Source organism: Misgurnus anguillicaudatus, chromosome 20, assembly GCF_027580225.2.
Source record: "Misgurnus anguillicaudatus chromosome 20, ASM2758022v2, whole genome shotgun sequence".
Lineage (NCBI taxonomy): Eukaryota > Metazoa > Chordata > Actinopteri > Cypriniformes > Cobitidae > Misgurnus > Misgurnus anguillicaudatus.
In genome coordinates this window covers 36,409,954-36,437,909 of record NC_073356.2, presented here as the reverse complement: position 1 = coordinate 36,437,909, position 27,956 = coordinate 36,409,954, and the positions used below count along the sequence as shown (strand labels likewise).

General features: G+C 37.5%; 3 protein-coding genes and 1 long non-coding RNA gene across 6 annotated transcripts in view; 1 reads left to right on the top strand and 3 right to left on the bottom strand.

The window, feature by feature from the left end:
- Positions 1 to 21: 21 nt before the first annotated feature.
- LOC141351631 (serine/threonine-protein kinase pim-3-like) lies at positions 22 to 2,187 on the bottom strand. Its single transcript, XM_073858749.1, has 7 exons — positions 2,166 to 2,187; positions 2,006 to 2,106; positions 1,778 to 1,828; positions 1,286 to 1,667; positions 1,016 to 1,189; positions 215 to 376; positions 22 to 109 (listed from the first exon to the last, which is right to left on the bottom strand). The coding sequence occupies exons 1-6, from the start codon at positions 2,185 to 2,187 to the stop codon at positions 273 to 275; spliced, it is 834 nt and encodes a 277-aa protein (XP_073714850.1). The 3' UTR covers positions 22 to 109; positions 215 to 272.
- On the bottom strand, positions 2,114 to 11,089 carry LOC141351630 (uncharacterized). Its single transcript, XM_073858748.1, has 5 exons — positions 10,554 to 11,089; positions 5,098 to 5,241; positions 4,621 to 4,791; positions 4,095 to 4,198; positions 2,114 to 3,368 (listed from the first exon to the last, which is right to left on the bottom strand). The coding sequence occupies exons 1-5, from the start codon at positions 10,786 to 10,788 to the stop codon at positions 2,211 to 2,213; spliced, it is 1,812 nt and encodes a 603-aa protein (XP_073714849.1). The 5' UTR covers positions 10,789 to 11,089; the 3' UTR covers positions 2,114 to 2,210.
- A 3,801-nt stretch (positions 11,090 to 14,890) lies between these two features.
- The window catches only part of LOC129454846 (uncharacterized), a 146,103-nt gene continuing 133,037 nt past the window's right edge, over positions 14,891 to 27,956 (top strand). The window contains exons 1-4 of the long non-coding RNA XR_012359863.1: positions 14,891 to 15,598; positions 18,129 to 18,394; positions 20,633 to 20,772; positions 23,237 to 23,339. This is a non-coding gene — a long non-coding RNA (uncharacterized lncRNA). The remainder of the gene's footprint in view (positions 15,599 to 18,128; positions 18,395 to 20,632; positions 20,773 to 23,236; positions 23,340 to 27,956) is intronic.
- LOC129454829 (CD209 antigen-like protein C) lies at positions 19,103 to 27,567 on the bottom strand. 3 transcript variants are annotated; one of them, XM_055219408.2, is made up of 7 exons: positions 26,936 to 27,232; positions 26,033 to 26,149; positions 24,514 to 24,585; positions 24,319 to 24,396; positions 20,547 to 20,707; positions 20,324 to 20,436; positions 19,103 to 19,898 (listed from the first exon to the last, which is right to left on the bottom strand). In XM_055219408.2, the coding sequence occupies exons 1-7, from the start codon at positions 26,994 to 26,996 to the stop codon at positions 19,736 to 19,738; spliced, it is 765 nt and encodes a 254-aa protein (XP_055075383.2). In that variant the 5' UTR covers positions 26,997 to 27,232; the 3' UTR covers positions 19,103 to 19,735. The 3 variants fall into 3 exon arrangements, with proteins under 3 accessions (XP_055075383.2, XP_073714715.1, XP_073714714.1); XM_073858614.1 differs by lacking the exon at positions 26,033 to 26,149 and having other exon boundaries at positions 26,936 to 27,567; XM_073858613.1 differs by lacking the exon at positions 24,319 to 24,396 and having other exon boundaries at positions 26,936 to 27,564.

The following is a 27,956-nucleotide window of genomic DNA, read 5'->3' as shown; positions in this document are numbered from 1 at the left end:
TTAAAAAAGCATTCATTCATTACCTCATCCATGAAAACAGCATCTCCCATCATTCCTCTCTCCTTCAGTCATTAAGCTTCATCCTTTTTATATTTATGTGGATAGCGCCCTGTAGTGATGAAAATGTACATTTAAAACAATATTACTATACAACTAACTACACAAAGACAAAGCATGTAATCTGCAAAATGTAGTTTCCTACTCGGTCTGTTACCTCATTTTGTATGAGAGTAGCTCTTCTTCATCATACTCAGTTTACCAGTCTGAGTAACTCAAAAACTGAACATCTTAAACCAGTCATGATCTAAGATCTGCCTGAGGGTCGGACGATCACTTGGATCCATGGCCATGCACCATCTTAACAGATGACAGATTTCTGTACACATTTTAGGAGAGAGCTGGTTAGTCATCATTACACACAAATGGCAATAATAATCATGGCATAAAGAGACACTTTTGTTGTCATTTAATAATACTGCAAAAAAGTCTGTCTGTCTGTCTATCACCTAAAGGTCATTTGTTACCTAATTGTGACCCTGGACCACAAAACCAGTCGTAAGTTGCACGAGTAAATTTATACAGCTTGGTTAAAGGGAACCAAAGCTTTAATTACAAAAAAATCTTTTCAATAAATATAACACAATGCAATTTTTTTAAAACATCAATCTTCAACTGGTGGTCTTCTTCCTCATGTAAGAGGCTTTTAAAGGGGATGGGAGATGAGACTCTCATTGGTTTATTGACCGTTACGCTCAAAACACACCCATTACTCTTTACGAAAATAGGAACAACCCTTTTAGACCGTGTGCCATGCGCTTAGCCCCTGGTCACAGACAGACAGTACCTCAGGTTAAGATGATGACGCAGTGATGTAAATCATTGACGAGCCACTAAATGACTGTTTAGCTAAACACAATAAAATCTAACATCTTGCCAGACAGACTGTATCCTCAGATAATATTTAATGTGGATCAGAGGCTTTGTTTCTGCATGTTGATCAGTCATTTTCACTCACCCTTTGATAAATCCTTTTTTCCGTTCAGGTTGTCCAAAGAAAACTTGTTGAAAGGAAAGGGGTAAGTTCCAAGCACCATGAAGTACAGCAAAGCACCTAAGGCCCAGACGTTTGCTGGCATGGCGCGGACTTTACCACCTGTTTGGATCTCAGGTGGGGTGCAACATGGAGCTCCTGTACACAAAACATCATGTTGAGTCATTTTGTAAAAGATGACCCTGCACTGACAGCAGGTTTCAATACTCTGCTATATAAAAAAATTCAGCTCACCTCTAAATTCGTAGGACTTATAGCCCCCACGTTTAAGAAGATGTCCAAGTCCAAAGTCAATTAACTTCAGGCCCAATGTTGATTCCTGTACCAGGAAGTTGCTGGCATGGAGGTCTGTATGGAAAACTCCATAATCCAGACAGTGTTCTACTGCCAGTACCGCCTGAAACATGAGATCTCTTGCTGTATTTTCACTTAGTTTTCTTCGACGAGTAACAAAACGCCTCAAGGATATGCTGTTCAGAGGGTACTCCAACACGAGATTGTAAAATTGTTTCGTCTCATACCAGTCAAACATCTCTATGACATAGCGGGAGAAGGGCCCCTTTTTTAACTGAAGCATCAGCGCCACTTCCGTAATGAGCGGTTTGGAGTATCCAGGCTGGAGAAAAAATGGTGAATTGGATAAAACAAATATAATGTATTGGTGCGTAATCGCTACACTGTCTATTTTATGTCTAGTTCACTTCATTAAATTTGATGACAACTTACAATCTTAAGAGTTATTTCATGGTCTTGTTTGTTTATTCGCTTGATGGCAACCTGTAAAGAGAAAAAACAACAAAGTTAATTTCTCTTGAGCTGACTGAAGCGGCTCACCTGACACTGCACACATAACTTTAAAATTTGAGAATCTACAAACTTTAAAACAACGTTTAGATCAAGCAGACATACAAATTTAAGCAAACATTGTGTTCGATATAAATACAAGTGCATTACCGGATTGCCATCCCATTTGCTGATCCCTTTGTATACTTTGCCAGAGCCACCGAGCCCAATCACTTTATCCTCTAAGAGTTCATATTTAGATTCAAGAGTGTCTGAAAAACACACAGATAAATGATAAGATTACAGTACATGTTAACACTCATATACTCACAGATGAAAGGTACAGCATACATTTCCAGGTACAGAAGAAACCATTTTACATATTGATGCAACCCACCCTAGAAGTAATGAAGTCAGTACACTCACCTTCAGTCATTGGGGAATCATCTAGTTTCATCTTGCTTATAGTTTCAATAGCTCGTTGAAAAACATTTACTTTTTTCGGCCTGACATCTTTATCATCTTTTGGCCTGTGCTTTCTGGGTTTTCCAAGAGCTTTTGGCCTGACAACTTTATCATCTTCTTGCCCAGGATTTTTTGTTGTACTTGGATTAGGAATCCGAGGATGTCTGGGATTTCTAACAGCTTTTGGCTTGACCACTTTATCATCTTTAGGCCCAGGATTTTTAAATCTACTTGGGTTATGAATCCAAGGATGTCTGAGATTTCTAACAGCTTTTGGCCTGACATCTTTATCATCTTTTGACCCAGTAGCTTTATTTGGGTCGGGATTTCCGCCACCTTTTAACCCAATATTCTCTAGAATGGCACCTATCTTTTGTAGCCTGGCATTAGCTGCAGCGATGCCATCAAAACTGGCCAGATCCGCACCATCCATGGCATCAGGAATAGCTGGATCGGCATCTTTTTTCCCTTTTTTTCTCCAAGGGTTGTGAAATAAGCGGCTCTTTGAAGCCTTTTTTTTCTGTTTCTTTAAGCCAACAATCTTTGATTGAGAATCTGCCGTATCAACTACTTCCCTGGCATCAGGGATAGCTGGATCGGCTTCAATCTGTGAAGTCGGCATTGACTCCACTTTGCCCCTCCGGAAGCATCCAAGTAAACGTTGCTTCAATGTCTTGCGACTATCCGGATGAATCTTTGTTTTTGATTGGGGGCTGGCCAGAGCAGGAACATCCATGCCAACAGGAATATCTGAAATAGCCTTGGGCTGTTGAGTTGGCACAACAGTCACTTTTTCTCCCTGGAGGTTACATTTGCGGCTCTTTGAAGCCTTTTGTTTCTGTTTCTTCAGACTAACGTAGGTCTTTGACTGAGATGCCGGATCAACAACTTCCCTAACATCAGGGATAGCTGGATCGGCTTTAAGCTGTGGAGTCGGCATTGACTCCACCTTGCCCCTCCAGAGACAGCCAAAGAAAGCCTTTCGTTTGTCCGGTTTGATTTCAGTGTTTAATTCAGAGCTCCCCAGACCAGCATCATCCTTTAGATTAGGAATAGCTTCTGCATTAAGCTGTGGAGATGACCAGAGGTGGGTCAGACAGACAGACAGACAGACAGATAAATGTTTCCAGCCATGTTTAGAAGCCATGTTTCCATCCAAGGCTTTTTAGCAAAAAAGCTTTAGCGCATAAACGCAATGTCAATACCTCAAAAAATATTTTGGAAACACTTTGTCAAAAAAAAGCTTTAACACAAATGAATGTGATGTCACATGATAGATCATCACGCGCATAACAGCAAACATTGGGCGCTCTTATTGTAGCCTGAAACTTTCTGTTTTGATTTGCGCCACCAGAGTCGATCCTCCCTATACGCAGGATACACAAGCTGCACTGAACTTCATGAAGTGCTGAAATGTCAATCACTTATCCAGAAGATGATTCATGTTTATTAATCTCTAAATATAACATTTTTTCTTCTCATAATCGGGTCCCTTTGGTGAAAGCACATTTATTTTAAATTACAGAGACCACAAACATCAGACTGGACCTGGCTAAGCTTTTATTGTAATAGCATTAGAGAAATTAGGTAAATAATTTGCTCAAGGTCAGATTTTTTTTGCAATACACAAAAGCATACACTTTCATCATTCGTGACATCACCACGGACACCATTTTATCGCCATTTGAAAAGAAAACCTTATTTACGCATATTCTCTTGGTCGAAAACAAAACCTGGATGGAAACATGTCTATAAATGGACAGATAGTTGTAGTAAATGTAATGATGTAACAAACCTCTGAAGGAATCAGTGTTTCCACCTTATCATTCTGAAGGCATGGGTGCATAACATTATTCCATCCCTTCTTTATTGAGTTCAAGATTTTATTCATGCAATTTTCTACACACACGCACACACACACACACACACACACACACACACACACACACACACACACACACACACACACACACACACACACACACACACACACACACACAACAAAAGATAAATTATTAGAAAATGTATTATTACAAAAGAGAATGACAAAGAACCATGGTCAGTGATAATACTTAACAAACACATTTAACAAACTGTCCGCCAAGATACTATTTAATCAAATATGTAATTGAGTATCTAATCTTTATAATAAATTCCTGAAAATAAAGCTGTTGTTTTTTGGATTAATAATGTTGTTCAAATAAGAGTTTAAAACACACTAGAAGATAAGATATCAGCAGCTGCAAGGGCCAACAAAACTTTTAAGAAACAAACAGGGCACAGATTTAAAGATTGTCAAGAACACAAAATTTCCATCTGACCTTTGGGGCTGTTTGCCTCCTCAAATGCAGGAGTAAACTCCTTTACTCCTCCTCGTGGATGTGCACTACCGGCGTGTCTGTCTAACAAATGTCCGTTGTTCGGGACAATGTCAAGGACAGCACTAGGAAGGACAAAATCCATTCCTCCATCATCACATCTCCATCCCAACACTGCAATTCAATAAATAATGTTATGAAATTAATGCTTTAACTGAAGTGATCAATATGTGTCTTAAACTTGTCACTTAATGTCAATGTATTGTTTATTCAACTGTATACAATATGTCAACTGTATTTCAAAATTTGGGTTTCTGTTTTGGCAAAAGTGAGAAGTGATGTCATGTGCCAAAGGAAAAAGTAAAATGAGGTAAAAAGTACACGAGCACCACCTAGTGTCTATCTGTGCACGTGCATTTAGAATAATGTATGTAAACTTATCAGCATTAAAGCCACATTTTGCTTTCATTTTCATCTTACTTGTTGGGATTTTCTCCTCTACTCCTCCACTTGGATTCAATCCACCGGCAGCGCAGCCGACCTCAGACGAAAGTCCGTTATCAGGGACATAGTCACAGGTCAACACAGCATTCGGAAGGAATGAATCCATCTCTCCTCCAAACACTGCAATTACAATTCAATAAATTAATGCCTTCATTTGAAATCATCATTTTTCTTTTTGTCTAAATTGTATGGAAGCTGAGAGAGGCCATGCATTATTATTATTTTTGCTTGTTGTTTTCTTATAATCATGACTTAATTTTCTGGTGATCTCGGGATAACAAAAAGTTGTTATCCTGACAATCCAAATGTCATAATGTAATTTCCTGTCCATAATATTTAGTGTATTTTAAAGTGAACTGCTGATTAGGGCTGAACGATGTGAGGAAAAGTTGCGATGTGTGATGACATTGTTTAATGTTGCGATGACGATGTGAGTTGCGATAAATATTTTATATTTTTTCATGTTTTAGGGGCCATTCATATGTCGCGCCTAAAAACACATGGAAAACACTAGACACGTAGGTTATTGTCACATGACCTGCATGCTGCACTTGTCATTCTGAAAAGTTAAAATGTTTTTGAACTACCTGGAAAAAAACGAGCGCGTCGCACCGAGTGCGAGTCGCGACCGCGGCGCTTCCAGAGCGCACATACATTTGAAATGATGAACTTGAGCGCGCAATAGACCCAATATGTGAATCACCGCTTCCACAGTACCCGTGTTTGCGGCGTCATCTCTCCTAAATCCAAAATAATTCCATAATATAGCTCAGTGCTTCCCAACCCTGCTCCTCGGGCACCCCCTCCCAGAAAGCCCCAGACGCCTCCCCATTTAAAACACCCGATTCGACCCATCAGCCTCCTTCCAAAATGGTAAACCGGTGTCCCTAAACAGCTGATGAGTTAAATCAGGTGTGTTAAATAAGGAGACATCTAAAACGTTCTGGGAGGGGATGCCCGAGGACCAGGGCTGGGAAACACCGATAGCTGAAGTGCTGTTCATTTTCACCACAAGGTCTTCGTCTGACAACACATTTTCCTCACTTTTCTCTCCTTCCTCTGCCATCGTTTTTGCTAACAGGCACAGCGTCGCAACTGACACCTCACAAATCAATCTGAGCGTAGCTGACTGCGTAGCTGACTTGGGGGTTCCCCTGATTGGCCTAATAGCATGAACGCGCAAACCATCGCTGCGTCCGAAACCGCCTACTTCCATACTATATAGTAGGCAAAGTAGTGCTTTTTGCATACTATATAGTATGGTAGTAGGCGATTTCGGACGCATCACATGTCTTCAGGACTAAACGTGATAGGTCAAACGTTTATTACATGCCCTTACTGTTTTCCCTTCATTCATCGCGTCAAGGCTGTCTGTTGCGATGTGTTCATCGCGTGAGTTCATATCGCGATGACAGTGAAAATTTTATGTATCATTCAGCCCTACTGTTGATGTATACGTGTAGCTAATAATTGCCAATAGACTAATAAATAAATAAAGTTGAACGATTGGGGCAGTTTCCCGGACAGGGATTAGACTAGTCTGAGACTTTAAAGGGGACAGAGAATGAAAAACCATTTTTACCTTGTCTTTGTTGAATAATGGTAGTCTACCCACATTCACAAACATACAAAAAGTGCTAAACATGCTAAACATCTCAGTCTCATAGAAATTCCTCTTTTAGAAATGTCAGCCAGAAAACAGCCCAATCTGAAAAACTGATGCTTAGGCATAAAAAAAAGTTTGGTTCTGGTTGGTTGTGAGTTTAGGTCATGGGTCGGTAGGGCATTTATTTTATTTTATTATTATTTTTTTTACAGTGGCAGCAAGGGATAGGTAGGAAATTGTTAAATATTTAAATTGAATAGCGGATATATTTAAGGTGGCTTTGGCCATATTGCGTGTTTGTCTCACGCAGCGCAGAGCCACGTATCTCCACGGATTATCTCTTTTTAATTGTGTGTGTGTGTGTGTGTGTGTGTGTGTGTGTGTGTGTGTGTGTGTGTGTGTGTGTGTGTGTGTGTGTGTGTGTGTGAGAGAGAGAGAGAGAGAGAGACAGAGAGAGAGAGAGAGAGAGAGAGAGAGAGAGAGAGAGAGAGAGAGAGAGAGTGAGAGAGAGAGAGAGAGAGAGAGAGAGAGAGCAGGAACAGTAAATGCAGCTGAACGAATACACTGCGTGTTTTAAAGTAAAAAAAAAAATAATAATGAAACGCAATATGTGGAGGCCGGTGTTGAATCTGTCTAACTAGAATTAGTCTAATTGATGTGTGGGAAACACTGTATGATATGAAAAATATCTTACGTGAGCCTGTGGCTAAAGTATAAAAGTGGAACTCTTTGTAGCATAATCAGGGCTTGACATTAACTTTTTTGCTCACCAGCCAAAGTGGCTAGTTGTTTTTCAAAGGTACTAGCCAAAGTTAAATTGTATATGATTGATTTGACTTTGGCATCCTAAAATGACTTTAATTCGAGCAAATTTACTTGCTAAATTAGATGCAGACTGAATTTCAAATGCAGTCTGACTACCCGAATTAAGACAACATTTAGCTGGTATATAGCTGGTATATCAGTATAGATCATATAAGGTGCATGAAAAACATGCTAGTAAGTAAGGCATAAATAGATTAACTTTGAATGAATATATTAAAAGTAGAACAGGGGTGTAGAAGAAACACTAATTCTAAACTGAAAAGATAAACACAAAACCCATCGACAACCACTTTAAATATTTATTAACAACAGCAGTAAATACTGTCAAGATATGTACATTAATTTTACTGTCATGCAGATGTATTTTATAAGCTAAATGGTTTCTGATAAAAGTGATTTAAGACTTTTAATGACAAATGTCGGGAGGGCATTATTGTTACATTAAAATGATGCGCGAACCTCTCGATGGCGGGTTTCTTTTGATTTCGTGTGCATTCAGGTATGCGCTGAATTTCTCTTCGCTCTTGCACTGAGAGTGTGCACGCAATTTATATCTAATCAATCACTTCCATGCAATTGTTTTATCTTTCCCGAAGTGTGTATGCACTCAGACTGCGTCCTCTTGTGCATTCGCAAATCCATCAGCTCTCGCGCGCTCTCTGGAAGGTGACGCTTTGGTCCGCAACGCCCCGCTGATCGCGTGCGCGTCTCTCAACAGATCTCTGTGCGTTGCTCTGGGTGCAGAATGCTTATGGAAGTTGTAGTTTCCCAGTGTCGCATTGCGTATTGTTTATCATTTCACATAACTTTTAAGAAAACTACAACCCGCCTTACGGCCGAAATCTTACCCGCGTTTTGCGGGTGTTAATGTCAAGCCCTGGTCATAATACCATAAATTCAAATATTATAATTCACTTACTGCCAGCAAAAATGAGCCTTGGTTTGTGCTCTCTGGAAGAGAAAAGCCCACTTGCATATCGTTGTTCAGCTGGTCTTTTTTGTCTGTAATTTACAACTTTCGGCGGGGCAAAAGATCACGTTGCTGTGCACGAAACAGCATCTCGAATGCACACCAAAAATTACCACTTTACCAGTGCTTTTGTAAGTGGCGACAACGATCTGTGAACTATTGTGTTAACGACTGTGTAGCTGCTTTGTTTGTTGCTGGAGGACGCGTGCTTTACAAAAACGGTGCTGTATTAAAAGGTAAATTTTAGTTCGCCTCAAAGTTTTTTTTTATTTGTGTATTTATTTAATGTGTATTATTTCTTCCCCAAGCTCATAAAATAAATTTGGGTCGCACATAAATTGGCAGGGTCGGTCGGAAACCGGAACCAAACTAATTTTTTTTTAGGCCTTATTACATCACAGGCATCTAACTGCCCGTCCACTTTAAAATAATTGGCTACATTTTTTGAGTGGCAGCAAAGTCAGCCAATCAGTAATGAGATTGCAAGTTAAGCCAGTGGGGGAGCCAAATAGGTGCAAAACCACTTCTTTAAAATTCCCCACCCTAATAGAGCTATCTGAGAGAGGTTTTTAGGAAGCTTTTAAGGCATTACAGACCCAAACAAAAAATGTTTTGTCTACATGTCACATTACAGAACAAGGATAAATACTATGTTCAATCATTCTATGTCACCTTTAATAAATGTGAGCTGTCCAAACTGAAAACAACTTGCACTGACACATCTTAAAATACATCAGGGCCCTTTGTTTTGCCTCAAAATGCACACAAGTAATGTTTTTAGTGAGGTATGTTTGTTAAAACTAGTTATATTTCCTAAATAAATTAAGGCCTAGTTCTGGTTTAAGATAACCTCTGCCCAGGGGCCTATACCATGAAGCTGGTTTAGTTGGTTAGCCAGCTTTGTTTAGGATTAGTTTGTGCAAATCCTGGGTTTTGGGTACCATGAAAATAGCTTTTACCAACAAGGCCTGCACATTGGCTTGGTTTTGTCAACCTGAAACTAATCCTGTAACCCTGAGTTTGTTTAACCATTTTCATGGTACGGGCCCCTGGAAACATCCCATAATGTGTGTGAATTTAGGGACCATCTCTAAAGTAATAATGTACACGTTTCTATCTTCAATAGTATTTGACAGTTTATATTAATATATATATATATAAAAAAGTAAAAGTGTACATTATAGCTGACAACCATATGAACACATTTGTGTTTGTGACTGTTTGTTGACTAAAAGTCATTCCATTTAAATGCTGTAAAAAGAAGAAACGTGTATATTAAGGTGTAACTTTAGAGACGGTCCCTAAATCCACCACTCTCAAATTGTCAACTACATAAAGAGTAAAGTCAAATTTGTTCATCCATGCTAATTTACAAAAATATACCTTTGCTGTCTACAAAAACAAAACAACACGTTCACGTACATATATCAAGTACACATAAGCTTTAATCCCATAACAAGAATACAACTTTTGTTAACTTGAGATAACGAGAAATAGTCGTGATCATGAGAAACAAGCAAGCAAAAATAAAAATAGTACACCTCGGCTTCCGTAAATGAACATCACATTTGCAGTCTTGATAATAACAGTAGTATGATCTACTGCTAACTATGTATTATGTTATACATCCCTTATGAAAATGAAACATGGTTTTACTACATTTACATCCAAAAAACATGATTAACGGTACTGTAGTAAAACAGTTGTTACCACAAAATTACCATGGTTTTGCTAATAGTAATCACATTAAACCCATGGTTAATTTTCGTGAGGGATATCAAAACAAGGCCTCATACGGCGTAATTCTTATTTTAAATCTCGGGGAAGTTTTATGAATTTTGGTCGCTTTTTGTTAAACGAGTCCAAATCTGTATTCGTATTCTCTCGTCCAAGAAAAACGGCGGGTAATGTCAAGTTCACGAGCACCACCTGGTGTGTCTAACGTTACATGCACGTGCATTAACAACACAATAACTGTATGTAAACTTATCAGCATGAAATTCAGACTTTTTGCTTTAACTTGCATCTTACCTCTTTGGCGTTTCGCCTCAGTAAGTGTTGGATAAACATCCACCTCATAATCCTCCTCCTCCTCCTCTCCTCCACATGGATTAAAACAACCGGCAGCGCGCCCGACTTGTGACGAAAGTCCAATATCAAGGACATCGTCAAAGTTCGGCACAGCATTCGGTAAAATAAAATCCATGTTTTCGACATCTGTTCCTTCCATGTCCTTGTCAGACAATGGTGTTATAGGACGAAACATGTCGAAGAAAAACTGAAAGACTTAACTGTGTTTAGACTCGGTTCACAGAGAGTTGAAATCTAAGTAAACAGTCTGTCTGTACACAATGCGTCGAGCAGTTTAAAGTTGCGAACTTTTTGAAAGTCTGCAAAATTCACTTGGTAATCTGTACAGTAGCGTTCGGAGTCAACCAAAGCCAAGCGTTCAGATTAGTCAAATGATACCGGTTTCATCTGGCTGAGCCTTTTTATAACCATTATGTGATGTCATAATGGTTCCATGACAACGGCGCGTTCTATATGGGGGTCATGGAGTTCAGTGATTGTTCTGTAAGTAATTACGGCTCAACTCTGATGAGTTATTTTTTATGTCCCTTGTGTTGTTTATTAAAACTATTTACAACTTTTGGATTGTTTTTATTGTAGATATATATGAATATTATATCAAAACTCTTTAATATGTCTTAATGCTACTTTTTTAAATGTATTTTGCAGTATGTATAAATGCTATTTTGTATTAATATATTTGATCTATTGTATTATTCATTTACAACCACTAGATGGCGCTATGTTAAAAGAATAAGAGTATTAGTCAAGAGTAAAACACAGACATGCTCAGATTGTATGGAGATTTTATTTAAATCATCAAAAGGCATCAAATGTCATATATTTTAATGCATGATACAAAAATGATTTTTTTTCATTGCTTAAAATCCTTCACACATATCAAATAGTTAAACACTGGCAGTCAGTCAAAAACAGAAATAAAGTTAGATATAAACCCTCATCCCTTACAGCAGTTAAAGCATCAGCAGAGTTACATATTGTTGGTTTTAAAGAAGGTTAAATTCACTAAATACCATTTAATATTGATTCCCAAACACAATAAAGGACCTTTGACATGTTGACTGATGAAGAAACACAAAAAGGGTCATGGTGGTGGACAGAATACCCTATGAGATGATAGGAAAAGATCTTTAAAAAATGTTTTCCGCTCCCAAAAGTGTGGAAGTGTTTTTTTCTGCCCCCAAACCAATTTTATGCAACAATCTCCTATCTTTGGTTAGATAACATAAAGCCTAAAGGTTAACCTCCTAAGACCCGAGCTTTGGTTTGTCTTTTTTCTAATTTCTACCAGCTATTTTGGGGTTAGGAAGAACCAATAAATATAATAACCAAATATTTTTCTTTGAACATGAAGCAGTGTATTTGTCCATGTTTGTGTATAACAGGTTCCAGTTACACAGAATAAAGTATTATGGTGCAAACAAAAAACAAAAAAATTATGTCCACACATGTGACATCCAGGTATTAGGAGGTTAAATGTGGCATAATACAACTGTACATAGAGATAGACCTTATAAAAATGTTTACCTTATTAAAGATAGAGATTATATTTTTTACATGATATATTTTATGTAGAAATCTCTCAAACTTGCTTCACTGATACTCTGAACTGTATTAAACTACATCTAAACACAGTTTAAGAATTATCTTCATTCACTGTTATATTTACCTTTAAGATAAAGAACCATATAACACCAAAAACATGTTGAAGTCAGACTTTCTTTTAATGCTATTCATTTTTATCACCACCAGGTGGCGACTGTAGATCAAACATGCAGTCACTGTTTGATTTCTCTGCAAAGGTTTCAGTAGAGATGAGCACGTGGACCTGTGTGAGATGATAATAAGAGATTATTCAAAGACATATCACAATGATGATAACTTTAGTATAGGGATGAACATTCCCTACTGAAAAAGCTAACCTAGTTGACTGGTTTAACTGGTCTTCCAGCTTGGTTTTAGCTGGTGGAGCAGGCTGGTTTTAGAGAGTTTTTTAGGGCCCACATTTAGCTGTTTAGATTGAAAAACCAGCTTTACCAGGCTAAAAGCTTAGAAGAGTGGTCTTAGCTGGTTTACGTCGGCCCTCCAAGCCTGGCAAAGCTGGATACATCTGGTTTTACTTACTGGTCAACTTAATGGGTCAGCTGGTCTTTCACCGTGACCAGCTAGAAAAGTGTCCAAACCCCCTTTAAATCCAGCGTGCTACACCAGCCCGAACCGGCTGGGAGAACAGTTAAAACCAGCCAGCCAGCTTAGGTCTGTTGGGTTATGGATGTCTATTGTATATTTACTGTACCTGGGGAATAATAAGACAGTTAAACAATCTCAAAGTTACAGGATTAGCATTTGCAAGTTAACAAAACCAAACCAACACTCAAAAAATGGCTAGTTATTTTTAACCCATAATAGGACGTAAATATTGGACAGAACGTGCTGGATTAAAAATGGCCCAATGTTTTGCTGTTATGCAATAACTGGGTTATAATACCCAGCATTGAGTCAATTTTAATCCAGCGGTGTGTTTTGTTCAATATTTACCCAACATGCTTAAAATTTAATTTCAATAATCATGCAAAAATATAAAGCAACTTATAAAGAAACTGTTTCTCTTCTGCTGTCAAAGCAAGAAAGAAAGTTTGCCGATACATGACAGTGAATGTGTTAATGCAAGTCAGGTAAAATATGCATGAAATGACTTCCGATTTCTTTGAATAACATTCACAAATTTATGAAATTGTCATGTCAAACACCTGGGGACACCATAAAGGTAAACTGAATGTCTGACCATATTGTGATTCAAATTTAAGAATGATACTCCAAAAAAATTAGTTACTGTGAGCTTTTGTTTTAAAAAATGTGCATCTGGAGATTCCAAAATAGACACATGATAACAAAATAAGAAAGTTATGTAGTATGTAGTGCTCTATCAATTCAAAACTTATTTGCCCACCAAATCACATAGAAAAAAATAAAACATTTGTACATTATAACAAAAAACTTGTTATGTTGAATGTGGTTGCTCGGGAATGCACTCCAGATTTAGTCCTAATCTGTGTACGTTGAAGGCCTATTTTACATCACAAGGAGAAAACACACACACACACGCACACGCTCACACACACACACACACACACACACACACACACACGCACACGCACACGCACACACACACGCGCTCACACGCGCGCTTTATAATTAAAAATGCCTTATGTTTGCCAAATAACTTATGCTTATAATGCTTAGCATTGCTGGTTAATAATAACTTACTCATATTTTTTTTTGTTTTTAGTTTTTATATATTTTATGCATCAGATTAAATGTGCACTTACATAACATGTCATAGACAAATTAACCCATTTAAAACTCGTGCCTTAGTTTTCTTCACTTTTATTTTTATAATCAAAAACAACATGAAACAAAAAAATGTAAACACATGATCAACATAACAAGACAAACTTTTACAACTTACTGTATCTGAGAAGCAGCTTTACTGATCGATGCATCTCTGGCTCTCATACTATCAACAAAAAAGTATACTGCAGTCGACGATCCACAATGGAGATGTTTATATCTAACCTCTGGAGAAAATCTGATCGTATCTTTAAGATCTGTGAGCTAAAGTTAGCCATAGCCACGTGTATGAGACACGCCTACGTGTATGCGCAGATCTGCGCAGATGTCACATTTTACAGACGGAAAATGAATCCCTGTAATCGTTTCGTGATTGGTTACTACCCCCATCAATCAAAACTTTGCTGAATAGGCATTGGCTGGCTTCATTTTGGGTTTATCCAGTCAAAAACTAAGGTGTGCCAAAAGGACGCTTCCTGTGCTTTTTAAGTTCTCAAACCTTATCTGATTGGACAAAAGGACAAAACAGAAACATAATGCGTAGTTTAGTTTTGCTCAGAAGAATCTATCAAAAGTAGAGAGTAGACCTATTATCAAGTCTATATTCCGGAACAGAGGGGGCGGTAATGCTCCATTAAGCTGGTTGCCAACCGCCGGTTAAAAAGAAAGAAGAAGAAGAATCTATCTTACAGAGGAAGACGTGACTTTTCAGTGATAAGAATCGATATTTTTTCGAAAATAAACATGACCGATCATACTAACCGAAAGTGCGCATATAAACAAAGGAGGATCTTCCGGGATTTTCCCTATTTTTTTTCGTTGTTTTGGATTAAAATGTGGGATGACAGTAGGTGGCGGTAAATGCACCTTCAGTTGGTTTGCCAACCGCCATTTAAACAACAGAAGAAGAAGAAAATTTGGGATGCATTTTGAAGAGTGGACCCTTACGTGACGCTTCAATCGTATTCTGGTATTTTTGAATTTGTCAGAAATGATCTGAACCATATGACGTGATATATAAGTAAGTTAGCCCTACTGACATTCAAATTAATAATATATGCGGTCCGTCTGCATTTCATTTAATCCTTTCCTCTCCGGTGTATTGATTGCAAAAACAAGCTTAGTATATGAATCTTGAGTGTTTAGCTTTAAATGATGCAAATTGTATGATTTTTGATTGAATATTTCATGTAAAACAAAGTACAGAACCCCATAGATACGCCCCTAGGTCCCGCCCACGGACCGGTGTGGGTTAAAAGTAAAGTAATATGACGTACTATGCACATCTCAAAAAGTGTTCTTACCAGTTTTGTCATTTATGTTTTTGCTGTATTCTGCTTTTAAATGAATTACCTTTTCCAGTTTTCACATACTTGGTTATACAAAAGCTAATCTCAGCATGAAGTAAAAAAAGGCATATGGACATTATATGCAATTCAGTAAAATGCACAATGTTGTCATTGCAGCTTGAAAAACTCCATGGCATTGGATACAAGCCAGTTCTGCTTCTTGCAAAGGAAACCAAGAAGCAAAATATTAACTGAGAGATATTTACCCCTCATTGCACCTCATCTCTGCCTATGCCCAGGACTACCTTCAAAAGATCGGTTCATTTTATGAATACCTGTGTGAAGGTGAGATGCATGCACTGTATTTTTTAAAGCTTGTGTTGAGTATGCAAAATATTTTATATAAATAAATTCTTAAAAGGATGTCTCACCCCATGAAACTGAAATTCAATCATCAATACCTAAACTCATTGACTGTAGAAAGTTGGGTTTGAGTTTGTTAGAACAACATTTGAAGTATTTCAATATGTATCTAGCCTTAGGCACAGTCAAACAGCACTCCCTCAAACCATTCTGTAAGATTTGGCAAACAACAATTTATAAGCAACTAACTTCAAAACCTTTTCTACATGTCCACCGCTTTTACCTGCATAATATTGTGAATATTGAATTTGCACAATAATTGGGGGTGAAAAGTACAACGTTTATTTTAATAGCAAACTACTATCAATGTGTGATTGATTTATTTGATCATGAATATTAATTAAGACATGGATAGTTGTGCATGGGGGACTTATGAGGACATGTAACTGTTATTGATCTGAAAAGAAATTGACACCTTTTACTTCTGTTTCTTAAACATTCATGCAGTGTTTATGCCAACACCCTGTTTTGTATGAAAATGATGTGTTTTTAAAATGGTAGTAGTTACTTGTGTATCTAGATTCTAAGTGTATTGAGCCCCATTTGTATTTATAGCTTGCGGCACACTGGCCTACAATCCACTTGGAAAGTTGTGACGTAAGAAATACTGTTTCCGGGTCCAAGCCTTCACTGATTTCAAGTGAGACTCCAACAATCTATACAAACATTCACAAGCATAGTAGTTTATTTATTTCAGGCATTTAAAGTAAGCTTTTATAAACTGACAGTGTGCACTACATTCTCTAGGCTCACAGCACTGCCATTGTAACGATTCCCAATTAATTAATCTCTGTCTGGTCATCTGGGATGTCCACATAGAGATAGAGGTTAGAATCGTGAATGTATATCAGTATTTTTGTCGTTTCCTCAGGATCTGAGAGCGTTTGGACCTGGAAGCTGTGCTGTGCGATGTCAGACAAGTAGGAGCCGTCAGATGTAGGAGGGGCCATATTTTATTTGTATTTAGCCCACATACAACAGTATTTTGAATGTTTAGGCATACTGACTAAAACAATTTTGTAATCAAATGAAAATGAATCTCAATATACTCTTGTATATGAAATGTAGAGCTTACAATATTATTTTTTGAAACTTGAAATTACGCACTCCTGACCTATTCTCCTGATCAAAAACTATTCTTTTAACATCTTGGGCCCTATCTTGCACCCAGCGCAATTGACTTTGTCAGTGACGCATGTATCATTTCGTATTTTGCACTGGCGCACAGCGGGTTTTTCCCTCCACAGACGCACGTCGGCAAACTAGGGAATTAAGTTGCGCTCCCTGGGCGGTTCAGCGCAAAAAAGGAGGCGTGCTCAGGCGCAAACCATCTCTTATGCTATTTTGCAGTTTCAAAAAACAATTGCGCCACTAACCAAAAAAAACTAGTCTAAAGTCAGTGGCGCGTTGCGCGTGGTTCATTATGCTATTTTAAGGGCGCATGCTTGACCATAATGTATAGCGTGCACAACGCGCATTGCTTATCTAATCTACACAGATGCAACAGTTAATTTTGCAAATCATAAATTGTTACAATAAAAAATATAAGTTAAGGGAAATCATTAAATCATAAATTGTTACAATAAAAAATATTAATACATGAGATAAGGGAAATCATTGTGGTGAGCATTGTGGTGATATTTTTTATTTATTTTGTGTGGCAGCGTTAAACAATTATCATGCAAATAACGATTAAAATATTTTCATAAGTTTGTTGTGTGGCTGTATTACGTTTATTTTATCTAAATAATAATTAAAATGTTTTCATAAGAAACCTTCTTGTATATGAACTTGATTTGTAAGTGTACTTTGGGGTTGAACCTTGCTTGCGTTTCTTGTGTCCGATTTCAAAGCCCCCAAACCCTTTCAGCGGTGAGGGTGGACGCAGCGATGTCCCCCTGTGTGCCCGGCGTGCCCGATATATGCTGGCAAGCTTGGGATCCCCCAGTCTCCTGACATCATTGTAGTGCTTGGCGCAGCTGATGAGACAATTGCGGCTATTTCCTCTCACGCCTGTTTAACCGACGCTGATTTGGGCGGGTTTCTCCCATCCTCATACAAAACAACTTCTCTGTCTTTGACTGCTCTTACAAGAACGTCGGTCTCCTCGGCTGTGAACCGCTCCTGGCGTGCGCCTGTCAAATCCGTCATAATAATAGCAACCCGCCATGGAACTTGCGCCCTAGCATTTAAAGGGAATGTTGGATAGCGTTCTGATTGGTTTATTTGACGTTACGCCCAAACCACAGCTATGAATAATGAACCTACTTCAGACCAACCCCTTATTGATTTGCGCCTGGCGCAAGACTTATTTCTCCCGCCGGGAAAATAGCAACAGCGCCCAAGATCCGCCCACAAAGTCACTTGCGCTTTGCGCTTCGGACTTGCGTTTCAGATCGTTAAAATAGGGCCCCTTATGTTTTAAAACATACACTTGATTTAACTTGCACAGGTTGAACCCAAGATTCCACCTCACAACCTGTGACCCATTGGAGAATGCAAACAACCAGGAGAAGGTGAGCACTACGGAGGACCAGGTGGAGCAGGCGAGCACTACGGAGGACCAGGTGGAGCAGGCGAGCACTACGGAGGACCAGGTGGAGCAGGCGAGCACTACGGAGGACCGGGTGGAGCAGGTGAGCACTACGGAGGACCGGGTGGAGCAGGCGAGCACTACGAAGGACCGGGTGGAGCAGGCGAGCACTATGGAGGGCAAAGGTAATTAAGACAGATTTGAAGAGTTACCATATATATTTTAAGTCTTTGACATACGGGTTTCCTTAACCCCAACTGATGTCCAGTGTTTCTCCCCATAGAGCTTTATTCAGTTTAAGGCTAATATCTTTTCAGCATCAACATTGCATTGTGTGCATGTGAAATAGTAACATTGCAGAACGCCTGAAATAAATGGGGAAAATTACAGGGGTGTAGGAGCGATTTTGAAGCTGGGGGACAGTAAATGCCAGGGGGGTTTGGGGGAAATTCCCCGATATATAATCTCAAGCACTTAATTGCTAATTTCCAATGACTTTTGGGAACGGATTGTACTACTTTGGTTGTAGGAGGGTATATGAAGTGACAGACTGGGTAGATTATAACAACAGAGAGAAGCAATCTAATACAACTGGTTACATTTACATCCAAGAAATAAACAAAGGCTGCCGAAGCATACATAAAATAATGATTGCTATTGCGATATTCAAACAAAAATGGGATTTTAGATCATGCATCTTGATTGAGTATTTTAATTTATATAAATTCATAAGAAAATTCTGTTGCGAATTTAACAAGATTCCTAAAAATCTGTCTACCACTGCCTACGCTGCCCAACACATGGCGCTTCAGGGACCAATTACTTTACAATAGCTTTGCATTTAAAGGCGGGGTGCACGATGTTTGAGAAACGCTTTGGGAAAGGGAGTCGGGCCGACTATCAAAACACACTTGTAGCCAATCAGCAGTAAGGGGCGTGTCTAACCAACATCATTGCCTGGGTAGTATATGTGTGGGGCGGGTTTATCAACAGAAGGTCCAGATTCTATTGGGGTAGAGGCGTGTTTGTTTAGGTGATTTCAAATGTCAACACTGGCTTTCAGCTATCATGCACCCCGGCTTTAAACAGAATGTGTTATTTTTTGGGCAAATCAACTTTTTAATTTTAAGAAACATGTTCAGCAAGATTCTTTTAAAGTTTTAAAAACAAGAGACCACATACGACATTTTGTGCTGCTAGACTAAAACACCAACAATACCGTATGTCACTGTAATAATTCGGTTTTTTATTGTTACTAAAAATGATTAACAACTTGTATTTTATATAAATCAGAACACATGCTGGGTTAAAAATGACCCTGTGCTGGGTTAAAATGACCCAATGTTGGGTTGTTGTTATGCACCCATGGGGTATATTAACCCAGCAGTTGGGTTAAAATAACCCAGCATTGGGTAAATCTATGTTCTTTCAAATATTTACCCATTATGGGTCAAAAATAACCCAGCCATCTTTAAAGTGTAAGAAACTATGTGATGTTATCAGTGGGTTTCGTTCAGTAGTCATCACTACAGAGTCAATAAATGTTCCTTTTCACAAATGAACATCTTCTTGGTTTCACAAGATGCATCAAACCAAGACTTCAGATATGAATTCAGATATCCCAGACAAGCGCAGTCCTCATTGCCCGCGTTATCCGGCTCACTCCCATCTTCCTTTACAAACCAGAACCTTTAAAAGTCAATAGACAAAATATGTACAGTGCAATAACATTTGTGTAAATAAATCTTTGACTAAAAAGATTTGGACTACTGGTCTTAAAGTCATATTTTCAATTCCTTTGGGAAAAAACTAGAATAATTATAGTTTTTTTAAATTCAAATAATAAACATAAGTGATGTTAACAATTTGCACTAGCATGCGTTAAAGCTCCCTGATAATCCAAGTTAACTCAATGATATAAAAAGAGTTTATGTGTTTCAGTAACATGATCCGTCTCATAAATGTGCTTTAATTTAATCACTAATGACTTTTTTGGAAGTATTGAACTTTCTCAATATCCTATCATCTTTTGCCTATAATTTTACATGTTTACATAAAAATTCAGATTTTCAATGTGATCTCATTTAGATTTTAAAAGAGTTCAGAGGTCTTACTGTACTGCAGTTTCATTGAGAGTTTGGTTATTCAGCCAAACCCATCGGCCCTCAGTCTCCACATCATTAAGACCGATCCAAGTAGTTTCAATAATTTTAGACACCAGGAAATCCTAAAGTTCAACATTTGAGTGTTGCTGCAGTTATTCAAACATAACAGTTTTTTTCCTTCTTTCTAAAGTATATAAACACCCTAAAACCATTTATGTCTGATCAGACTCACCTGTACAGCTTTGCTGTTAATGGTGACCAGATAACCTTTTAATCCAGCACATAAATCACGAGCCTTAAACCATGTCTGTGTTTCAGAAGAGAAGAAATAACACTTTCCACCGTATGATGTCCAGCCCTCTTCACAAAACTTACAAGATGGATCACTGAACTCTGAAGCACAACATTATGAACATCATGTTTAAAACTATAAATGAAGATCATCAAACAGCCCAAAGGTGTGTACAGTATATATAAGTTATTATTGTTAAAAATGTAATGCACTGCAGACATGACAAAAGTCTACCAATACTGACGTTTTACATTTAGTCATATAGCAGATGCCCTTAAAGATCCTGTTCTTTCTGTGTTTTTAAAGCATTGATTGAGTTTACAGTGCGCAATATAACATGTGTTCATTTTTCATGTGTATACAAACGCAGTATTTTTCACACAATTAACTTATCTCTATAGTCGGTTTCATCGGACGCACTTGATACATGTCTGGATTCGAACCTCGTTTTTTAATGGTCTGACTTGTTGCTAAACTGAACTCTTGAACAAATGCCTCGTCGAAAATAACAAATATTTTGGTTTCCTAGGTAATCTATGTGTTGTTGTTTTTTTTTTGCTTGTTATATGAATAAATAACGTTTAGAGAACTTTGTTGTTATTTATTCTTAGCGGAGTTTACCGGAAGTTACGTGCGGACCGCGACTGCCGCTTGTTTATGTTGTTGTTACTGCTGGAACGGTCTATAGCGCTGTTTTCACTGTCCTCAAAATGGGCTGATGTCTTCCTTGTTCTATGAAGTCCCTCCTTCAGAAATGCGTATCGAGTTCTGATTGTGTATCTTGTTTAGTGTGTTGTGATTCGATAGCAGCTTAGCTTGCTGTTAGCTTAGCTGGTGACTGGTGTATTCCTGTGGGCGGAGTTTAGTCAAAAAACTGTTCTAGTGACGTCATCAAAGCAGGAAGTAAAGGGCTGTAGTCCAAAGGCGAATTCTGTTAAAGAAAATATATCGCCTGGCAGTGAACTTTGAGCTTTATAATTTTACAGGTATTATTTATGCTATTATAGCAACATTACACACTAACTAGGGTTTAAAACATGGGATCATAAAGAACGCGACCTTTAAAAGTATGCAAAAATGACGTTTGGAACTGGTAAGACTTATTTAAAAAAAAACTTTTTAAAAACATTTAACTATTCTGTTAAATGTAGTAATGACAAGAGCAAAGTCCAGTAATAAAGCGACTAACAAGTGCTTGTACCGCGTTAAGACTAAATGGAAAATAAATAATATATAAATATAGTTTTATTCATTTTTACCTCCGCCAGCACAATAACAATAATACTGCTGGTTTGATCAAAACAAATACAAATCTTTTTTCAAATTTTTGACCATTAAACACTGATACATCAGAACCAGCAGGAAACTGTAAGTGTCTGAGATCAGTCTTGTCCGAATCTTTCTAAGCAAATGTTTAAATATGCGCTATCTTAACTTATCGACTGCAGATTCAAATATTAGACATTTATTCTCACCTGAACCCCATCTAGTGGTGAAATTGTATTTTGCATTCAAACGAATAGTGCTCTCTAGCACCTCGCTTTTCCAAATGCTTGTTGCAACTACGGTAGTCATTATGTAGTCAATTATCTCCCTGTCCGTTTTAGCTAGTTCATGTGTTCTGAATGAAAACGCGTTGGTAGGTTAGTGCTTTTTGTCCCTCTCTGCTATTTTAGCAATATGGCAGAATGACATGAAAGCCTGCTTGGACTTTCCCATTCAATGTAAGTAAAGAGAAGAAATTCTAAGCTTACAGAGAAAAGTCAGATCACTGACAGAGGTCATTTGACACCAATGAGGACATATTTATGAATAAAGACATTGATTTGGATTAATAAAACACTTAAAGGAAAAGTCTACTCATTATCAATGTCAAAATATGCCATGACCCCAACCAAGAACCGTTGATACATCCCTCCACCATCTGTGTGCATGCACGTAAGCGCTGGAGCACGCTGTGATGCTTCGATAGCATTTAGCTTAGCCCCATTCATTCAATGGTACCATTTAGAGATAAAGTTAGAAGTGACCAAACACATCAACGTTTTTCCTATTTAAGACGAGTAGTTATACAAGCAAGTTTGGTGGTACAAAATAAAACATAGCGCTTTTCTAAGCGGATTTAAAAGAGGAACTATATTTTATGGCGTAATAGCACTTTTGGGAGTACTTCGACTCGGCGCAGTAACACCCTCCCTCTCCCATTATGAGAGTGAGAAGGGGAGCGGACTTTTCAGGCGAGTCGAAGTACTCCCAAAAGTGCTATTACGCCATAAAATATAGTTCCTCTTTTAAATCCGCTTAGAAAAGCGCTTCGTTTTATTTTGTACCACCAAACTTGCTCGTATAACTACTCGTCTTAAATAGGAAAAAGGTTGATGTGTTTGGTCACTTCTAACTTTATCTCTAAATGGTAGCATTGAATGAATGGGGCTAAGCTAAACGCCACCGAAGCGCCACAGCGCGCTCCAGCGCCCACGCGCACGCACACAGATGACAGAGGGATGCACCAACAATTCTCAGTCAAGGCAACAGCACACTTCAACATTGAAAATGAGTAGACTATTCCTTTAACCTTATTTACTGACTGATCAACATGACTGACATTTCATATCTGATCTTACCTACAGATCACCGGAAGAGTCAGAACCACTACTGAGTAAACAACACATGATATTAAAACAAGCAGAGCAAACATGAAGCAGAGACAACATTGATCATAAGCAGAGAAAAGTAAGTGAAACTAAACACAATGTTTCTTAAAGGATTAGTCCATTTTCCCAAAAGAAAAATCCAGACAATCCACTCACCACCATGTCATCCAAAATGTTGATGTCTTTCTTTGTTCAGTCCAGAAGAAATTATGTTTTTTGAAGAAAACATTGCAGAATTTTTCTAATTTTAATGGACTTTAATAGAACCCAACAATTAATACTTAACTCAACACGTAACAGTTTTTTTCAACGGAGTTTCAAAGGACTATAAACAATCCCAAACGAGGCATTAGGGTCTTATCTAGCGAAACGATTGTCATTTTTGACAAGAAAAATAAAAAATATATACTTTTAAACCACAACTTTTCGTCAAGGTCCGGTCCAGTGGTATCTAACGTAAATGTGTAGTGACGTAGGGAGGTCACGTGTTACATATATAAAACGCACATTTGCGGACCATTTTAAACAATAAACTGCCACAAAGACATTAATTAGTATCAGTTGACATACAACAACGTAGGAACGGTCCTCTTTCTCAACACATGTAAACACTGGGTCGGAGTTTCGCGTTCGTCCTCTGTGACCTCTTGACGTGATGACGTATTGCGGTGACGTAGTGGGGTCACCTGGCGCATCACGACCGGATCTACACGACGAGAAGTTGTGCTTTAAAAGTGTATATTTGTTATTTTTATTGTCAAAAATGACAATCGATTCGCTATATAAGACGCTTAATTCTCCTTTGTGATTGTTTGTAGTACTTTGAAACTCCGTTGAAAAAACCTGTTAAGTGTTGAATTAAGTATTAAATGTTGGGTTCTATTAAAGTCCATTAAAATTAGAAAAAATTTGCTATGTTTTCTTCAAAAAACATAATTTCTTCTCGACTGAACAAAGAAAGACATCAACATTTTGGATGACATGGTGGTGAGTAAATTATCTGGATTTTTCTTTTAAGAAAATGGACTAATCCTTTAAATATTTAATATTTCACTTACTAGTACATGAGGACAGACAGTCTTTAACTCGGTTGTATTTGCCTAAAAGCCCCAACTCGTTGGCTGATATACAAGACTCTATGAAGAGAAATGTAGTTTTTTGAGAAGAGAGGTAGTTTGGGTTTGGTTAGATTTGCTAGAGCTAAGAAAAAAACATTTATTTCTTCATTATTTTAAGGAAATATATTTGCTCACTCTGCTTTGGATCTGCTGGTAGGTTTGTATCAATGTGCTTCTGAATGTCACACTCTCTGAATTTACCCGCATCTAACAAATAATAAATGTATACAGTATATAAACATACATATATGCACAGACACAATGTAAAAACAACAAAAACAAATCTGATTTGTGTGTAATCTTTGTCTGTTAGCTTTGGAATGGTCTATATGCTGTTAAAAATTAAATAATTTTACTGAAATAAATCCAAACATAACAAAGCAACAAGATTACAGTACTATACAACTGTTTACATAGAGTGCCACAAGGATTACGTATTTTTGTAGGCCAACCCGAAGTTGTGGTTCTCGCAAAAAAGCCCATTCATTTACAGACTTTTGGATTAACACAAAAAATAAGCTCTTAAAAGAGGAACTATATTTTATGGCGTAATAGCACTTTTGGGAGTACTTCGACTCGCCTGAAAAGTCCGCTCCCCTTCTCACTCTCATAATGGGAGAGGGAGGGTGTTACTGCGCCGAGTCCAAGTACTCCCAAAAGTGCTATTACGCCATAAAATATAGTTCTTCTTTTAAATCCGCTTAGAAAAGCGCTACGTTTTATTTTGTACCACCAAACTTGCTCGTATAACTACTCGTCTTAAATAGGAAAAACGTTGATGTGTTTGGTCACTTCTAACTTTATCTCTAAATGGTACCATTGAATGAATGGGGCTAAGCTAAATGCTATCGAAGTGTGGCAGCGCGCTCCAGCGCTTACGTGCACGCACACAGATGATAGAGGGATGTATCAACAATTCTTAGTTAAGGCAATAACATACTTTAATATTGAAAATGAGTAGACTATTCCTTTAAGTGTTAACATTCGCAATTTCTCCCTATTTAAATTTGCGTATTAATCCGCGAATCACAAGCGAGCTGAACCGTGGGACAGGATATATACGGATCATGAATCAACTGCGATCCGTTACACCACTTATTAGTATAAAAAAAAAGATCTTGAGATACTTGCTGGTGACAAGCTTCCCATTTTTCCGATGAGTCAACGACGACCGGAAGTGAACTTCACAGAGTATTGCACAGAAATCTTGAAGAATGAAAAAAATAATGGTATTAACCGGTTACCACTATTTTAAATAAACGATTCTGTTCCGGAACATATATATTTTTTAAAGTTTCTGGTTTCGTTTCTGTTCCCTGCAAAACATCAAAAGTTTCTGGTTTTCGTTCTGTGAACCGGTTCAAAGCCTTGGTAAAGATTAACTTGTTGGACAAAATGTGTATGTCTCATTAACTTTTGTTAAATACAGATCTTATTTTTTGCAAGAATCTAAAATGTATTGATTATCTGAATTTTATCTCAAGGGAACCAGTGCTCCGCTAACTTCCTGGTTAGCCAAAAATACATCATCCCTGCGGCACTCTATTAAAGAGTTCAGTACAAAATCATCAGTGATCCGTTCTCAACATTACAACTTTGCAAATAATAAACAGCTATAATTCAGATGATTAAAGATGTAATATGAGATACTCACAGAGTAAACTGAGAGCACAGATGACACCCAGAGCAAAAACAAGAGAAACACCAACAACTATCAGAAGAACTTTACTCCATTTAACAGATCTGACTTCTCTTTTATCAGAGTCCTTATCTGTGTCATTATCAAATAGAAAGATTGAATTATAATATAAATGTATAAAATATATAATATAAATATTCAATTTATAAATACCCACAAAAGTTTATCACAAATGATGTGCATTTGAAGAGTTTCGTTGCAAAACGAGATAACCACCGTTTTTTTAATTGTTCAGAAATCTCGTTTTTTGGTTGTGCATTCCAATTAATTTCAATGCAACTGCAGTTGGTTTGTTTTGATTCAAACCTTTATAACTTAAAAAATACAGCTAAGTAGCAACATAAAACAAAATAATAACATGATAACATAATAATAAACATGTTTTGACAAAAATGTTAAAAATGGATTTATCTCGTTTTGCAACGAAACTCTTCATTTGTTATATTGCAACGCACTTTAAATGTACCAAGAAATTATATACATTTTCTTTTTCTAATATAAAGCTAAGTATAAATTAACCGAATAAGAGTATTAATTCAATTTAATTTTATTTACATAGTGCTTTTCACAATTGTTTAATTGTTTCAAAGCAGCTTTACAGGACAAAAAAATGAAATATTGGTGGACAACATAAGCAGCAGCATACAGCGGCTAAGATTTAACCGTACTAGCATATAGTAATAATGTAACGCATAAGAGAGATCTAAGTTAAGCTAATGTCAGCTATCTCTCTAGGGGTTGAAAAAAACCCTGTAAGTAAAAGTCCTAGGTAGAAAAAACATCTTGAGAGAGAGACAGACATAGCTGATTTTATAGAGGATATATTATATTTTAGCAGATGTTTACATTCATTCTTACCTGTTAGATGAGAGCGCTTTTCATTTGAAGACATGCGATAATTTTCATAGACTGCTGCCATTTTTTAACTGTACAGAAAACTAAACCCTGAATAAAAATCGAAAGGAGGGAAGTTGACAAGTAAAACAGGAAGTAATGACGCTGATACTTTTTGATGCTGAGGTTTTATTTTTATTAATAGATGATCACTGGAAGTGGGGAACTACAAATGCAGTATAGTTTGGGTCTTTGTTGTCTTTCATCCCAAATGTGTAACTGTATAAGAGAGCGGTCAAGAACCAGCAGCGTGTGCCTCACTGATTTTATTTATATATTTATTTACTTACTTGCGTATTAAGGAAATACATTAAGAAAAAGTGAGATTCACACGTACATTAGGCTTATTATAGATTGCTTACGACATGACAAGACTTTTTTGTGCAACGCTACATTTTGACTCAAATTTGACACAGCCTATATAGAAAGACAACAAATGGCATAGGCAATAGGCTACATGGACAGGGCACTGAGTATTTTGTATTTTGTTGTCCACTTTGTAATGATTGTCTGAAAGAGCTCATATACTTGTGAGCAAGTTGTGTTGTTTGAAGGCAAATTTTTGCTTTTGTTGCATGTTTTGGCGTGGTAAGAGTCTTTTGCAAACAAACTGTGTCATTTTGACCATGAGTGCCACTGTTTAGGCCTGTGTGATAACTGTTTTGAAAATGTGGAGTTTGAGTTGACAGCTGCATCAAAGCAATCAAGAAAAACTGTACTGATATAACATAAACACCAAGAACATAATCCATGATACGATTAGAAATATTTCATTAATTATACATTTCTAAGTGAATACATGCATGATTAAATGGAAAGTTTCTCTGTTTGTCAAAATCTCTCGCTTTCTTTTGTGGTTGTAAAACTCTAATCTTGATGTGTTGCTATAGTCACGAGAGATCTGATCTGCTTCCGAGTGTTAAAAGCAGTTTGGGGGTAGTGTATGCCCGGTGCCTAGCCCTAGTCTGCTTGTTGGGTGAGGGTC

Coding starts and splice junctions, on each gene's coding strand:
- LOC129454829 (XM_055219408.2), bottom strand. CDS start 26,996: ATGGCAGCAGTCTATGAAAATTATCGCATGTCTTCAAATGAAAAGCGC. Junction 24,397..24,513: donor ACCAGCAGATCCAAAGCAGA/GTGAGCAAATAT, acceptor TTCTCTTCATAG/AGTCTTGTATATCAGCCAAC. Junction 19,899..20,323: donor CTCAATGAAACTGCAGTACA/GTAAGACCTCTG, acceptor TGACTTTTAAAG/GTTCTGGTTTGTAAAGGAAG.
- LOC141351631 (XM_073858749.1), bottom strand. CDS start 2,187: ATGTATGCTGTACCTTTCATCT. Junction 1,829..2,005: donor GCAAATGGGATGGCAATCCG/GTAATGCACTTG, acceptor TTCTCTTTACAG/GTTGCCATCAAGCGAATAAA. Junction 1,190..1,285: donor TAAGTCCTACGAATTTAGAG/GTGAGCTGAATT, acceptor TTTTGTGTACAG/GAGCTCCATGTTGCACCCCA.
- LOC141351630 (XM_073858748.1), bottom strand. CDS start 10,788: ATGTTTCGTCCTATAACACCATTGTCTGACAAGGACATGGAAGGAACA. Junction 5,242..10,553: donor TGAGGCGAAACGCCAAAGAG/GTAAGATGCAAG, acceptor TTGTAATTGCAG/TGTTTGGAGGAGAGATGGAT. Junction 4,792..5,097: donor AGAGGAGAAAATCCCAACAA/GTAAGATGAAAA, acceptor ATTGAATTGCAG/TGTTGGGATGGAGATGTGAT.